This window comes from Nilaparvata lugens, chromosome 3 (genome assembly GCF_014356525.2).
Source record: "Nilaparvata lugens isolate BPH chromosome 3, ASM1435652v1, whole genome shotgun sequence".
Classification (NCBI taxonomy): Eukaryota; Metazoa; Arthropoda; class Insecta; order Hemiptera; family Delphacidae; genus Nilaparvata; species Nilaparvata lugens.
In genome coordinates this window covers 31,187,455-31,202,791 of record NC_052506.1, presented here as the reverse complement: position 1 = coordinate 31,202,791, position 15,337 = coordinate 31,187,455, and the positions used below count along the sequence as shown (strand labels likewise).

Genomic DNA, 15,337 nt, shown 5'->3' with positions numbered 1-15,337 from the left:
AAGAGAACAGATCAATAAAAAAACATATAGTACCGCACATTATACAAGGGTCGTTTTTTCAACCTCCGATAAATTAAAGATTGTCATAAATTAAAGATGAATGTATATAAAAGAATATTTTTTTTGTCATCAAAAGTTAACTTTAACTTATAATTATCATTCAAAATAATTGCCGTGAAGGTTGAGGCATTTTTCATATCAGTGGAACAGCCTACCAAAACCCTCTTCATAAAATACTGCCGCCAAATGAGTTCAAATGGGCTATGACGTTGTTTTGGAGCTCCTCGTTAGTATGGAATCTCTGCCCTCAAAGTCATGTCTTGAGTTTGGAGGAAAGGTATAAGTTACTAGTGGCCAAGTCAGGTTTGTATGATGGGTGATCGAAATTAACCCATTTGATTTGCTAGAGAAGCCGTTTGTTTGCACCAGCACTGTGAATCCGAGTTGTCATGCATCACGACGAGTTCAGAAGTAATTTAACTACGTCTTTCATTTTCCGAGTCCATTCACCCTCAACATCATCACTCATAACGTTTTCTGTGTGGACATGAATAGTTTTTTTGTTAGATTTATGCTGAACCATTGCATTTTGCTTGCATAAACCAATAACTAATCTAGCACTTATTGGTGGCAGACTAAAATGATGCGGCCATGTTTTTAGGTCTATAATTCGACAACGATTGACGATTGGGCCACACCGATCACAGGGCGTTTATTGGGGATGATGAGCTGTTCAGCTCTGTGAAAGTCACCCCCTACCGCTTGTCAGCGTCTCATGATAAGAGATCGGAGATTGAAAAAAATGACCCTCGTAATACATTTTTCGTTTAGTAGGTATTCAAAAAATTGAAATTAATTATAATTATAAACAAATTAAATACTTGATTGAACCTATTTATGATGTATGAGCTTAGCTCATCTTTCTTCTATATAATAAGAGAGAGTAGGGTTGTGTTTGTTCGTTTGTTCGCATCAAAATCAAATCAAATCAAATAATTTTTATTTTGCATCAAAACAAATACAACATATTATAGTACAAGTTCCTTCTCTTGAGTATAATAACATACTGTAATTTAAAACTAAAAAATATATATAATAAGAGAAAAGGAAAAAAACAAACTTATGATTTTCACAGAGCAAAATAAAATTACCACTAACAAAAAAGAACAAAGTCTTTTGCCCGTTAGTAGGACATATCAACTTGTTAATAAAACATATCAACTTGTGGATTGCATACCGAAAAAACGGGAATAATTTAGATCTCCAAATTTTGCAAATAGATTCTAAAAATATCAATCTCGTGCACCTGGAAGCCCAAATTTTAATTTTCCTTCTAGATTTTTCAGAATTAATGTTTAAATTTCATTAATGGTACATTCGATTTCATTAAAAAATCACCAAATCATATGGTCGAAATTAAAAAAGGAACATCTGTTTCTATATTGCTTTCTACCTGATACCACTTAACCTCAATAATATTGTTTTGATAATTGATGAATATTTTTAATAATAATGATGATATTTTTATTATAAATATAATAATAGTATTGTTTTGATAATTATTAATAAATATTTTCATTTTCACAAACTCTGTATAATAATATGGTGAATGTGAAACAGCTGCATCAAAGAAATTATATAAAAAACATCTGTTTAGAAAAACATAGTTTTGAAACTTCGTTTTCCTGATGCAATGTTTAGGCCTACACGTGGCATGGATTATTAATTTTTCAGCTAGAACAGTTTTTTGAGACAAAGTGCTAAATAAACGTCCACAGTTTCATCAATGCTGTATCGGCAATATGAAAACGCATGCAGTTAATGTCTTTGAATAAAGGTGTTGTTATTTACATAAAGAAATTATTCTCTTCCATTTTCATTTAATTAAAATTTCAAAATTATTCGAGCCCAGATAGAATGACTGACTCACTGTACAGTCAGTCGAAAATTTTAATATTGGAATGAGGGGTATTTTGGCAAGCTGAGCAAAAAAATTAGGTCATATCATTAGGTCACACCTTTTCATTATATATTCAAATGAAAAATGAGTTTTGTGGGACTCCCTCTGAAAGGTAAACTATTCAACTTATTCTATCTTTTAGTAAAATAATAATGATCATCCATCCATCTATCATCTTTTATACTATAATAAAGGAAAGAACTGGATTATAAACGTATACAGGTGTAAAGTATAGGAAAATTATGTTTGACGCATTATCACGTCAGAACTACTGGACTGATTAACTTGAAATTTTGCATATAGATTCTTGCTTAACCGAGGGTGGTTATAGACCTATTTTAAATTCTTCAAGATTTGATTACATAAAGTTTTCAGTTTATCAAGTTTTCAATTATCTGTCATTATTCCAGTTGTTGTATGGAAGCAGCAGAAGATTTCTCTTGAAAGGGAAATTAGAAGATAGGTATGATTAGGGATCCTTTTCGAATGATAAAAACAGGTTTTCCGTCGCACCATTTTGAATCCAACTTCTTTTTTTTAATTGAAAGGTGGTTATATGATACACATGATTCCGATACAGGATTTCCAGAGAAAATGTATGGTGAAAACCGCACATCGATATCGCAAACCTTTCAAAATTTATTCTCATTAATTTCCTTTATTATAGTGTAGAAGATGATAGATAGATGGATATATCATCCATCTACCCATCATATTCTATACTATAGGCTAATAAAGAAAGAACTTGCTTAAACACGAATACACGTGTAAAGGATAGGATAATTATGTTTGACGCATCATCACGTCTGAAACTACTGGACTGATTTATTTGAAATGCTGCATATTAATTCTTAATCAACCGAGGATTCTCATAGACCTATTTTCAATTCTTCTAGATTTCATTACGTCAAGTTTTCAGTTTGTCAAGTTATAAAATATACCCTTGCGAAGCACGGGTTACCTGCTAGTTTGAAATAGAAAGTGTATAATATATTTATTCATTTAATAATTTATTTATTTTCATTTATACTAGCTGAATATCGAGAATCATTGTTTTTACCAATACCGTAAATACTGGAAAGTTGGAAAACATTTTGTAATGTCAGTGTTTTCTATTTGATTAATCGTCACCAGTCATCTCATTTGCACAAACACCATTCAGGCTTCTCCCCCTCCCCAGGAGCACTTCCCATTTAAAACCTTGGGTACGGTATAACAAAACCTGATCATACTATCTAGAGGTCTGAAAATTAAAATTTTCTTTTCAGGTAGGCTACAGCCTTTCAGGATTTAGGAAGTTGATAAGCTTCCAGGCTTTTAGAAGCAGGAATACTTTCCAAGAATACGGTAATCTGGCTTTTTTGAGAATATTCAATTGGTGAGAATAAAATTTACCGTGCTATAAATGTTCATACAAATACAATACTCTCGCTATGGCACTTGTACCATATTATTTATTACCGATAGCACTATGTTGGTGGAAAGCTAGGCTGAACAGAGTTGTTCTATAGCGTGCTGCAACTGAAATGCATCTTCCTAAATGCAAATACATCACGTTCTGTTCACGAGCAGAAAATATTTATTTTCTAGAAGAGAAAATTGTTCAAAACCATTCTATCTCTATTGTAAAAAAGCATATTGATTAAAGTGATAAGAATTTTGCTCTTTAGAATTTTATCTTCAGAATTTTACACAGCCAGCTGCTGTAAGACCAGCTTACACTATATAATTGATTGAACAATTTTTGCCTATCTGCCTCGTTGCACTTTGCTTCGTAAAAAAATCCATAAAGACAACATGGATTGAGGTTGTGCGCAGGTCTTTTGATAACAATTCATCAACGTATTGTTTATAAAATGGCATACTCGTACTAGATTTCTCAGAATATCAGTCAATTTCTGATTTATTTATTTCAATTCTAAATAATGACCTTATTGGAGTTATTCATTAAAATGTAATCAATTTGATATTCTAAAAGGAATTAAGTGTCATTTGATGAAGAAGAATATATCCCCAAAATTATTGTATGAATATATTTGCCACCTACCAAGTGACAACTCACTTCTTTTCAAAATCAACTTCAAGCATGCTCAAATGTCAAAAAGTTACTGTCGAAAAATATTACTTTTTAGTAGCCTTACTTGATAGTATTCAAATCGAATAACTTCAAAACTTTCACCAACAGAATGTTCCCAAAAATCTTATGCTCAACCTCAGATAAGAAATCACTACCAGCTACCAGCAGCAGTTCAAGACTAATCTCTCTTTGATGGCTCTAGGGTCAATTTTTCCTTCTTTCGGTAAAACTTTTGATAAAGTAGCCTTCATAAATTAATAAGTACTGACCTACGAATTTGTTTACTGTTGACATTGTTTGAGGTGATATTTAAAAAGTTAACAATTTAGGTGATATTTAGAAAGTTAACAATATTATTATAAAAGTTTTTAGGATCTGCCGATCTCCTACTTCACAACATGTAAGTTGCAATAAGCACTTTTTGATTACAAATTGACTTATGTTGAGAATTGAAATTTATTGAGAATTGATTAAAGTTGAGAAAAAATTCTCTATCGTTATTTACCAACGAAATGAGTTCTTGACTGCTTTGTGGGATAAGATTCCCAGAAACGATGAACTACTCTGCCCATTGGTGGGGCAGAGCTTGAGCGTGCTACTGTCTATACCTGCCAACAGAGTCACTCCTTCCAACGACAACATTGCAATATAGCTCCGGAATAGCATTTTGCATGACAATCGCCAACTTTTGTGTAGGCCTATAACAATCTCAGAAGTATGGATCGTTTTTCTAGTTCAACGTTCATCCGAAACGTCGGTTACAATAATAGAATGCTCTTCAGCTCCCAAACTTTCTTGACCTGATTTTGTCTATGGTGATTTGTACAGGATAATTCTTATTGTCTCTCTTTTCATCTAGAGCTCATTGCCCTAAAGCACAGAAAACGGATGAGTGCCTTGAGGACTGCACTGTCAAAAGCAATAATTTTGAAGCAACTTTACTAGCTAAATACTAGAATACAATAAATACGCTCACAGAACTTACATTCGTTTCCATTTGATTCGATTGATCTAAGTTATTATCATTAATTATTCTTTCAACTGAATATATTCCCTAGACAAGTATTTATTTTTAAACTCAATCGACTAAAAATGATACTAAATTTCTTTTAAAGTAATAATCCGTCATCGAAACAAATTGAATGTTTCCTACTCAAATTTTCCTCATTGCAGATATGAAATGACATTGTGGAACTTGGGAAATTGCTCACCCCAACCCTACTGCCAAAAGCTGCATGATGCTATACTCAAAACGTAAGTATTTTTAATATCATTATTCGCAATAATATTCCTCGAATGTCTTTCAATCAGTTTATAAGTATCATATTTCAAAATATATTCAGATAGAGCCTAGTTGTTGTCTGAAAAATCATTAGGAACTATGAGACTTCTGCTAAATCTGCGAGTATAATTGGAAAACATTCAAATTTGAAATAATCCTAGAATCATCCCAAATGGTGAAAGAATGAATATTGAAACCATTATTCAATAATAATGATGATGTATGAACGCAGTTTATTATACTAGTGTTGATATTAAGATTTTTTCAATTCTGTTTTCTTCTATAATCAAAATACCAACTTCAAATCACTAGTCTTACTAAAATTACTCAATAGTCTTAATTCACAGATGTATAAGTACAACAGAGATGTATAGAGTACAGCAGACGTACATAGTACAGATACAGTACTTATTATGTACTTGATAATAATCACATAATTTGATGAGAATAATTATTTATTGAAATGCTGAATCCAAAAAATGACTGATAAGTGTTCATAATTTCTGTGCCCTCAAATTATATATCTATTCTCAAAAAAATCATGCTTGATGGTTTAAGAGGAGCATGGAAAAATTAGTATTGGATCTAAGAATGTAGGAAACTTGTACACTTTGAAGGTATATTTTTAACGAAATGACGTCACTTAGGTTACAACTTTTAGAAGACATATATAATGAGGGCCCCCACTCCAAAATGAGTTGAGCAAATAGAAGTTTGTCTAAAAGAAGAGATCCATTGGTGAGGCTCGTTTCATCGATTGCTCTGGCCATTTTAGGTTGTTTCTGAATGAGGGATGCAGACTGGATGAGGGATGGTGGGTACGGTTCAAATGTCAAAGAAAAGAGTTTAAGGTTGTCTGAGAAAATCATAAAAAGATTGAGGCTCAGTCTACAGTGGAAATAGCGATGGAAATGAGGTTTGAAAGGTCAAAGTCGACGCTGCTAACAAACCCACCGGATGGGTATGGGAGTCAGATCGATTGCTGTACGTCCCTGGCCGTTGTGTTGTAAAAATAATAACGAAAACTGAGTGAAGAACAGCGATAAAAGTCTCCATCAGTGATGCGGAGGGGTCTCAGTACAGTTTGGAAAGAGGGTAGTTTTCTGGCATACCCGAGGGTTGAGTCCCGACTCGCATGTCTGCCGGACCTGGAGCTAAGAAAGGGTGCAGTCGGCTTGTTAGCTCAACTATTCGGCCAGACCAGCCCTCTTTTTAAGTGCGCATCGATGGTGTTCAACTACAAAAACTTGGCCGCTCACTGTTCAATCGGCGCCGCCCGCCTGCTGCCAGGATCTAGTCATGGATGTGCTGACTGCATCCCGGCCACTCGTCGATGTCCAACAACTGCAGGCCTCTCTGTTCCCTGTTTGCGCCAACACTAAGGGTACGGTATGTAGGCCTAGTCCACCCACTAGCCGTCATTTATATCATTATGCCTAGGTGTTCTTTCTTGTGAACGATGTGAACTGAGGTCCCGTCTCGTCATCTTGAGATGAAAACTGAAGATCTATATCATGAACAATTAAAACGTTTTTGATGCCAACAAAAATTCTCATCCAATGATGTATTACTTCATCATTGAATGAGAATTAGATTTTTGTTGTTTAAGCCAAATATATTGAAAAATACAAATAATCTAAGCAATCAAATTATAAATATTGTAGTTCTGTGAACAGTAGTCTTCGCGCAGTTATCAGGTCTGGTTGTCGATACACCAACCCAATTAGCCCATTGTAAAATATTCTGTCGTGTCGGCGAGAAATCGGTGTGAAAACGCCCTGTGGCTGAGTGGGTTGGCTTATTGATAATGCCAATAATCTGTTGTAAACAACTATCACTCAAATTTCCTACAGACTTCATTTCTCACATATTTCATGATATCAGGATTTAGCCTAATTCTTTTCAATAGTATTTATTCCAAGTATAATAGGCCTACTTGAAAAATAATTTTATTAGATTGAAAAAATTAAGATGGTGTGTATAATGTTCTCCATCAATAACTCAATATTTGAAATCTTATGCTCATTACAGATAATGATTCATTTGAATCCAATCTTGATCTTGGTAAAAATAGTGAATGCATTATCACGTGTTTCTTATATTTGACAACTTATAATTATGTATACAGTAACATCACAGTATTGTGCATTTCCTTTTATATATCCTTAAAATGCAATACATCAAAAAATCTTTCACATTCGTTGACACATAATTAAAAAATGAAACTTTCTGTCAAATTTCATTAGTACCTGTTGCTTTGTTAGGCCAAAAATGTGTGATAAACATACATTCATACATGCAGACAAAAGCAAATCCTGTTCAGTTGAAACTTAGACCTCACTAGTCTCGGTCAATAATACTTCTATGATTTGTTGTAGGCCTACTCATCAAAATAACAGTAGGTATTCTGTAACATTTGTCTTAATATATTTCCATTTTTAGGATGAAAAAGGAAATTCTGCAAATTTTCCTGCATGTTTTGTTTTATTGTTAAAATAATGTATGTAGGTATCTATATGTAGAGTTCTCTACAGTCTCTTTACAAGTCATTACTGTTATTTCAAAGTCCAGAACTAATAGTTTTACAAAGAAATGAAGCATGATCATTCTCATGTTTTAATTGCGATCAAATCAATATTAATATTAATATCCATAAATGCAATATTACTATTCATCATTTGTTGTGAATTGATATAGATAATTCGGATATTTGAATGGCTTGATCATACTTGAGACTTTGCTAGAAAAGAAAATGAACTCATATCTCAGGTGTTCAACTTTGTTGATTATTTAGATGGGAAACTAATACTGAAAAATGAATAGGGACTAATCTTCAACTTAAGAGGTAGGGCTAAAATGAGAGGAACGAAATTACTTCGCTTGGTTATTCGTGCCGGTCATCACCAATCAATTTGGAAACAGATATTAATATTGTATTAGCATTGACGGTAGTTTTATCTGTTAAGACATTAACCAGGTTAAGGCAACTGTCCAGGGTCAGGAGCCCTGGTAAGCAAACTTTATGCGAGTTTACGGAACACTGATTTCTATTTTGTCATCCTTTTCTTCTCCTGGAATCAACTACTCGCCAATATTGTTTTCATTCATTGTCTACTCGTCTATTAAAATTCAATTTTCTTCTGTACATTGATATCCTATGATGTATCTTTATTTTCGGTTCAGGAAGTATTTGTCATTCTGTGAGAATGTTTCTTCTCAGAACTATTTCTAAAACCATATAGAGCAGTTCTCTGGAATCGTTGGTTTGTGTGCTCTGTCGTTCTCTTATATTTATTTGTATTCTTATTCCGGCAAACATGTGGGTCAAGGTTTCTATTGGAAAATATCGCACAGCCTTCGAAACCTCTTCGAAACATTGTTTTCCTTTCCAAGTGCTCTCCCATATTTCTATTCTTTAATACAGTCTCAATATCACCGCTGTCCCAGAGGTAAAATCTGATAATATGATGAATCTAATGGGATTCGATAAGAGAATTAGAATTTATTGAATCACAATAAACACTACATAATGGAGCATTGCTCAGTAGTATGTGACATGTCAAAAATTTTATAGAGCTATACAAAAACAAAATCTCTATATGAGAAAACAAAATAAAGTCCATGATTGAAAAGTCGAATTATTCATCCAAACAGCTGGAAACACTCCTCCATGGTATAGGGTGCAATTGAGCTCTTGGTAGGCTTTTGCTGAAAGGATGACTGCTAAAGTTTAACTTCACTTACAGAAATGTATGTGCTCAAAGCCACCTGACACTTTGCATACATGCCACCATTTTTTACGAGAACTCATAGTTGGATGGAGCTATCTTCCCTTTGAGATTATTATTGTCAAATAGCATGAATTATAATTTGAAGTAACTCTACAACAACTATATTAAATGCAATATTGTGCAAAATAACTTACAACTTATAACACTTACACTGTATTTGAGTGTTGATTTGAGCTTAAAAATAACTACTCAGGGGTGTCTCATTTTCCATGCACAAGCCAAGAGCTGATTAGAGTGTTATCCTCAGAAATTTTTTTTGTAAACTTTGAGCTTCTCTCTGAGCTTAGCTCTTTATGCTGGTGTATGTGTTAAAACATATTTTATATGATTTTTCATCCATTGTAACTTATTGATTTTGTCTCTGATGTTCCTATTTATGCTCCATTTAAATTTTCTATTAATCCAAAACGTTTAAAATTAAAATGAAATGTATGAAAATTATCCATTATTTTTTAATTCCTCCAAATCTCGATTTTGAAATCGTTTTTGTTTTAATTATGAGTTTTCCACAAACACTTTTCCATGAAATTTCCTTACTTCGAAATTAAATTTACTTCTTTCCAATAACTCATGCCTCATGCTATGAATGAAGATTTTTCTTAGATTTATACTCATAAATGATAGTACTCATAAATAATTCATACTCATATGTATAATAATATATATTTATAGGTCTACTCATAGGCTAGGAAAGGAAACTCCAAGAACAAATGAGGCATAACTTTTGAACAATTTACATGATTGCTTGGATAATAATTTATGCTACGGTATGGTTTTGAAAGAAGAATTTTTAAAAGAGAGTTTATCAACTGCGCTTATCTTGATAGAAAAAAGTTTTAGTTATAAATGAATCAGAGGCTTCTTATGAAAATTAATTATCATTCTTGGTGAATAAGAACCAGGCAAGCCAGACTTTCATTATTATTTATCATATTATGAAAGTTTGTTATAAGTACAATTACATGCAGTGTCGTCAACATGAACACGCACATCACGGTTGTGCAACTCACGCGCTTCCCACCTCATTATTCGTTCCGCTGCTTACTATTATTGATTCAACAACCGACCACCACTCTTCAATACAAGCAATATTCACGTCTTCCTCCAGCAATTCACTCAACAAAGTACAACCAACTAGCAATCAAGCCCTAATACATCACTGCAACTAAATGTACTTCAACAATGTGATTGATAGGTTCATTGATAAATGTAGCTTGTCATTATTGAAATATTATTCAAATCTCATTCGTACCAAATTAAAGAATATCAACCAATTTTTTTAATCCAAATCCTGAAAATATTATAATCTCTATAATAAAGGAAAGAACTGGCTTATACACGTACGATGTAGGGAAATTATGTTTGACGAATCATCGCGTCTGAACTATTGGACTGATCAACTTGAAATTCTGCATATAGATTCTTTATTAACCGAGGATGGTTTTAGGCCTGTTTGTCAAGTTTTAAAATAGACCCTTGCGGAGCACGGGTTACCTGCTAGTAATTACATAAAACTCGAAATGGATATTGAAAACTCAATTAAAAATGTAGCAAAGCTGCGCTCAGAAGAATATATTCTTGAATATATTCAAGATATGAATATATATGAAATATTTGTTGATTATAAAGTTGATGTGATTCGAAGTTTTTACATGAAAAACTTTTGGTTTAGTTTTAAGTAGTAGGAGCTGGTGTTCCCTGTGCTCCGCAAGGGTCTGTTGAAAGCACAAATAGAATGAATTTATTTTTTTTAATTCCAAGCTGATATTAAAAGTATCAACAACTGTAATAATTTAGATAACAAATACTACTTGAATGGGATTTCATCTTAGAATTACTCATCACAAATAAAATAAATGTTTTAAATAAAAATGAAAATATCAGTCCAGTAGCTCAGACGTGATGCGTCAATCATGTATTTTGTATCCCGTACTTGTATAAGTCAATTCCATCCTTTATATTATATAGATTATAGTCATGACTCAACGCATAACAACCAAATAACAGAAAAGGAAGAAATTAAACTTGAAACACTCAACACATCACTGAACCAGTGAATACATCGAAAGTGGTATAATAATAGTAATAATACAACCGGCAAAAATCCAGTGTGAGAAAGAAAAGATCCACCAGAATTCAGTCTGTGCCTACTATTCAGGAATATCAATACTGGAATAAATATTAAACTCCAAAAAATGCATTTATTTCAAGCTTAAAATCAATATCTAGCTCTCACAGTTTGGGATTTGAACAGCTACGACTTCTCCTATTTAGTAAATCATGTCTATGAAGAATTGAGTGACTTCAAGTGTCCATTGAACTCCTCGAATTTATGAAAAGTAATAATTCTTAGCCTATAAGTTTACATAGTTTGTGTCTATAATCAGTCGAGTTTGAAACTTCTTGATTCTCTTAGAACAATAAAACAGTCAACGCTAGAAACACGAAAGGAGTCTGAATAAATTCTGGTATTATTATTTCTTCCTTCTAGGCAAGGATTTTTTCTTATTCTTGTCTACTATCAGAAAAAGTCGGGCAAAGTTGCTCTTCTTCAGGCGAAGGAGTCATGCAAGAATCAAGTCAGTTTCCGTTTCAAGTTTAATAATTCAGAATTTTTTCGCCTTGTTATACTTCCTTGAAATTGTAGACGTCAGTCGTCAGTGTGGGCTTTGCTGTGCTACAGTACGGTTCGGTTCGTGCCGGTCAATGTGTTTTCCCAAAAGCATTCCTTTTCTAATTCCCATTTCATACTAATCACCACTTCCACTAATAGCCTGACATTTTTAGAATTTATTCGGCACCTTCACAAACCCACATATCATTTACGAGCAACGAAAATGTCCTTGTGAATCATTGATACATATTCTTAGAGTACTATACAGTACCTTAAATTGTTATACGGTTTATTGGCGTGACAATTGAGAAGTTCTTTAATACTAGCATATTATGTTGCTTTGTTGGGTAGGCTACTGATATATTTCATCGACGCTCCCCAGATTCAATCATCTAATAATTATTAATCACTTGAAATTGTTGTTGAATAGATTGTTTTATTACAGTTCTCTGTTGTGATTCAGGTTGTTTTGTTTTTTATTTGAGAATATACCTCATTCAAGGTTTGTAGGCTACTCATATCTACCTCTATTCATGTATTTTTTTATAAAACAATTTGTTATTTTGATTCACAAAATCAAATGTACCGAACGGTAATGAATACGATTCTAATAATGTATAGTATCTGATTTCAAACATTTTTCTTCCATGAATAAACTACTGTGTCTGATTCAAATACCTTTTCAAAAGTATTTTTTACCAATTTACCACATCATTGTAGAAGGAAGTCAGCGGAATAACTAAGATAGAATATTATTGAATGACAATTCCACTAAAATTAAAATGTCTGTTTCATTAAATTTGTCTTTTTATAGGCTATTCAGTAAAGATTATTTCGAGACGAACGTTTACTTGGTTGCCATGTTAATAGCAAACTATGCTGTGCTAATTTTCAAATAGGTTGTCGGTCACAAAATAGCATTCTGAGACAATGATTTTTGACAGAATTATTTGCTGGGAGTAAAAATGTCAACTGAGAAAGTACACCGTACACGTATTTGGCAAAATAGTCTTCATTGTATTTTACTGCTTACCTTGAGTTTCTCAAGACAACCCTATCAACCCCATTATATTCCAAACCCTCTTATTATTATTCACTCTACTTCTCCCTACTCTCTTTCTCTTTTCAATTACATTAAATCCCCATTCCACCATAGTATCGTTAAATGCTTTGTCTGGAGTCTAATGGACTTGGCATTCCCCCCCCCCCCCGAGTGGGGGGGAGCAGCTTGGCAAACGATAGCAGGCAGACAAGTTCCATCATGACTTTTCTCCTTCGCCTTCGCCCATCATGTCATTCCCGAATCAACTTTCCCAGACCAATCCCAACCTGTAACTATTATATTAGTTGCATGACTAGTGAATTATTATTGAGAAAAATATCATACACACGCCATTGGCGAGATCGCGATTCGATCTCTTTTAATATGACTTGTCGTCGTCTTGGAGGCTCAAGAAAGCAGGGGGTTTCCCTCTCCTCACCAGTATAATCCATTAAACGAATTTAGACCTCCCCTATTCACTCCACTTTGTAGGTAACCGCAAAATGTTGACCTTGACGATGAAGGGCAGATTTTGAACCATGTATTTTCATAATACATTAATTAATTGAACATGCATCGAACAATGTGCGCTCTGAAAGTTGATGACTACTGTTGATGGAAAAGCAGCAATTTATTTGGAAAATGATCAAGCTCAGTTACCGGTATCATATGATTTCAAATACTGTAATATACCATAACTAGCCGTCAGGCTCGCTTCGCTCACCAGGGGGGCTCCGCCCCCTGGACCCCCGGCTGGATCTTCCAAAAATGAGATCAGCGGACTAGCTTCGCTCGCCTGCATTTTTCATTTGAGCATGCTTCATTCCATCAGAAAGTCAAAGAACTGTGTACTGAATTTTTTTAAATATTTCCATCAATTATTGAAAAAGGTGAGAAAACGCAGAAAAGATGAGAAAAATGTTGGAAAAACGCTGACTTTGGGCGTATCTTTGATGAAATATTAAAGTCACCACATCACAAAATTTTTAGACCCTAGCTAAACCTCTGTACCAAATTTGAACATTTTCTGTCTATTACTTGATGAAAGAACTGAGATTTGCGCGTATCTTTGGCGTTATTTCAAATTTCTTCTAACACAACATTATTACACCCCAGCTGAGCTTCTATAGTAAATTTGAACATTTTCTGTCTATTACTTGATGAAAGAACTGAGATTTGCGCGTATTTTTTACGTTATTGCAAATTCCTTCTAACACAACATTATTACACCCTAGCTGAGCTTCTGTACTAAATTTGAACATTTTCTGTTCATTTGTTCTTGATAAAGTTGAGAAAACGCTGGAAAAACGCAGATTTTGGGCGAATCTTTGGAAATTTTTCCAAATCCGTTCTTGGTGCGCCTCTAAAGGTCCAACTGAACATACCTACCAAATTTGAACGTTTTTGGTCCTGTAGATTTTTAGTTCTGCGAGTGAGTGAGTCAGTCAGTCAGTGCCATTATTTCGCTTTTATATTATATTATATAGATATAGATGATCAACAGCCTGTCAGTTGATTTTTAAATTATTTCAAATAACAAAACTATTCAGTGGGAAATATTATTATTTCTACTGGCTCTTACTGGTATTTGTAGGAAAGTATGACAGGATAATAAGTGATATTGGTGGAGTTTTTATGTAATCTGTGGATTAGGCTATTTACATGCAGTTGTTTGAACATTGAACCAGTAATATTGAATCATGATGGTAGTTTCGTATTTAAATTGATTTTATCACGGATTCCATATAAGCTTTATGCTTTTCCATTTGTAATAGGATAAGTGCTTTGATGATTGATGAAATATGAGCATACGTCCATACCTACCGCCGAGATTCGAACCCACCACCAGGCAAGCGTATCTGGCTGAAGTTGCGAGCCCTACACCTCGCCGGCCGGTATAATTCATGAAGCCAATTCATTCATTGCGACAACCATATATGAATCATTCAGTTAATAAGAACCGAATTTTCTTTTGTGAAGAACACTTCACTGGGATTGAACGGATATGGGAGAAATTTGTCAATTATTTTATTATAATCAATAACATTCACTACGGCACCATCATCAATTCCTGGTAAGCAGACCTCGAGGGAGTGTTGAGCCAATGAAGCTCGTACCAGTATCAGATATTATTATCAAGTTCTGAGACATGCTTCATCAAACAACAATAAAGTAATTAGTGTAAATTAGGCTATATAGTTGTAGGGTTTTATGCCTGTTGTTACGTGACACTGACAGGATGCGTGTTGGGCTTAGGCCCAGGCTACATTATACTTACTCGCAGCTCACATATTGAGTTCGCATTACACATAATGAGGCCTCTCAAAAGTTGAGCTTATTACATACAACTAAAGCTAGATGATTACTACTCGCCGGTTAACTAGTACATCAATTTTGGCACGGTATTATTGTTGGAGTTTGTTGGATGATGGGAACGTGCAACATCTTCAGTATGTAGCCCAAGCATGCTAGTCTTTCAAATTTTGATGAACTTTGTCTCATTTAAAAATTATTGAACGAGCATTAGCGAGTTCTTACTTTTGACTTACTGAAGACCAAAGTAGTTGTACG

General features: G+C 33.8%; 1 protein-coding gene across 1 annotated transcript in view; it reads left to right on the top strand.

Moving 5' to 3' along the window:
* The first annotated feature begins 6,603 nt into the window (after positions 1 to 6,603).
* LOC111045948 (cytosolic carboxypeptidase Nna1) overlaps positions 6,604 to 15,337 on the top strand; it is a 36,446-nt gene continuing 27,712 nt past the window's right edge. The window contains exon 1 of the mRNA XM_039423528.1: positions 6,604 to 6,703. Within this exon, the coding sequence (XP_039279462.1) occupies positions 6,619 to 6,703 (85 nt within the window). The 5' untranslated portion in view covers positions 6,604 to 6,618. The remainder of the gene's footprint in view (positions 6,704 to 15,337) is intronic.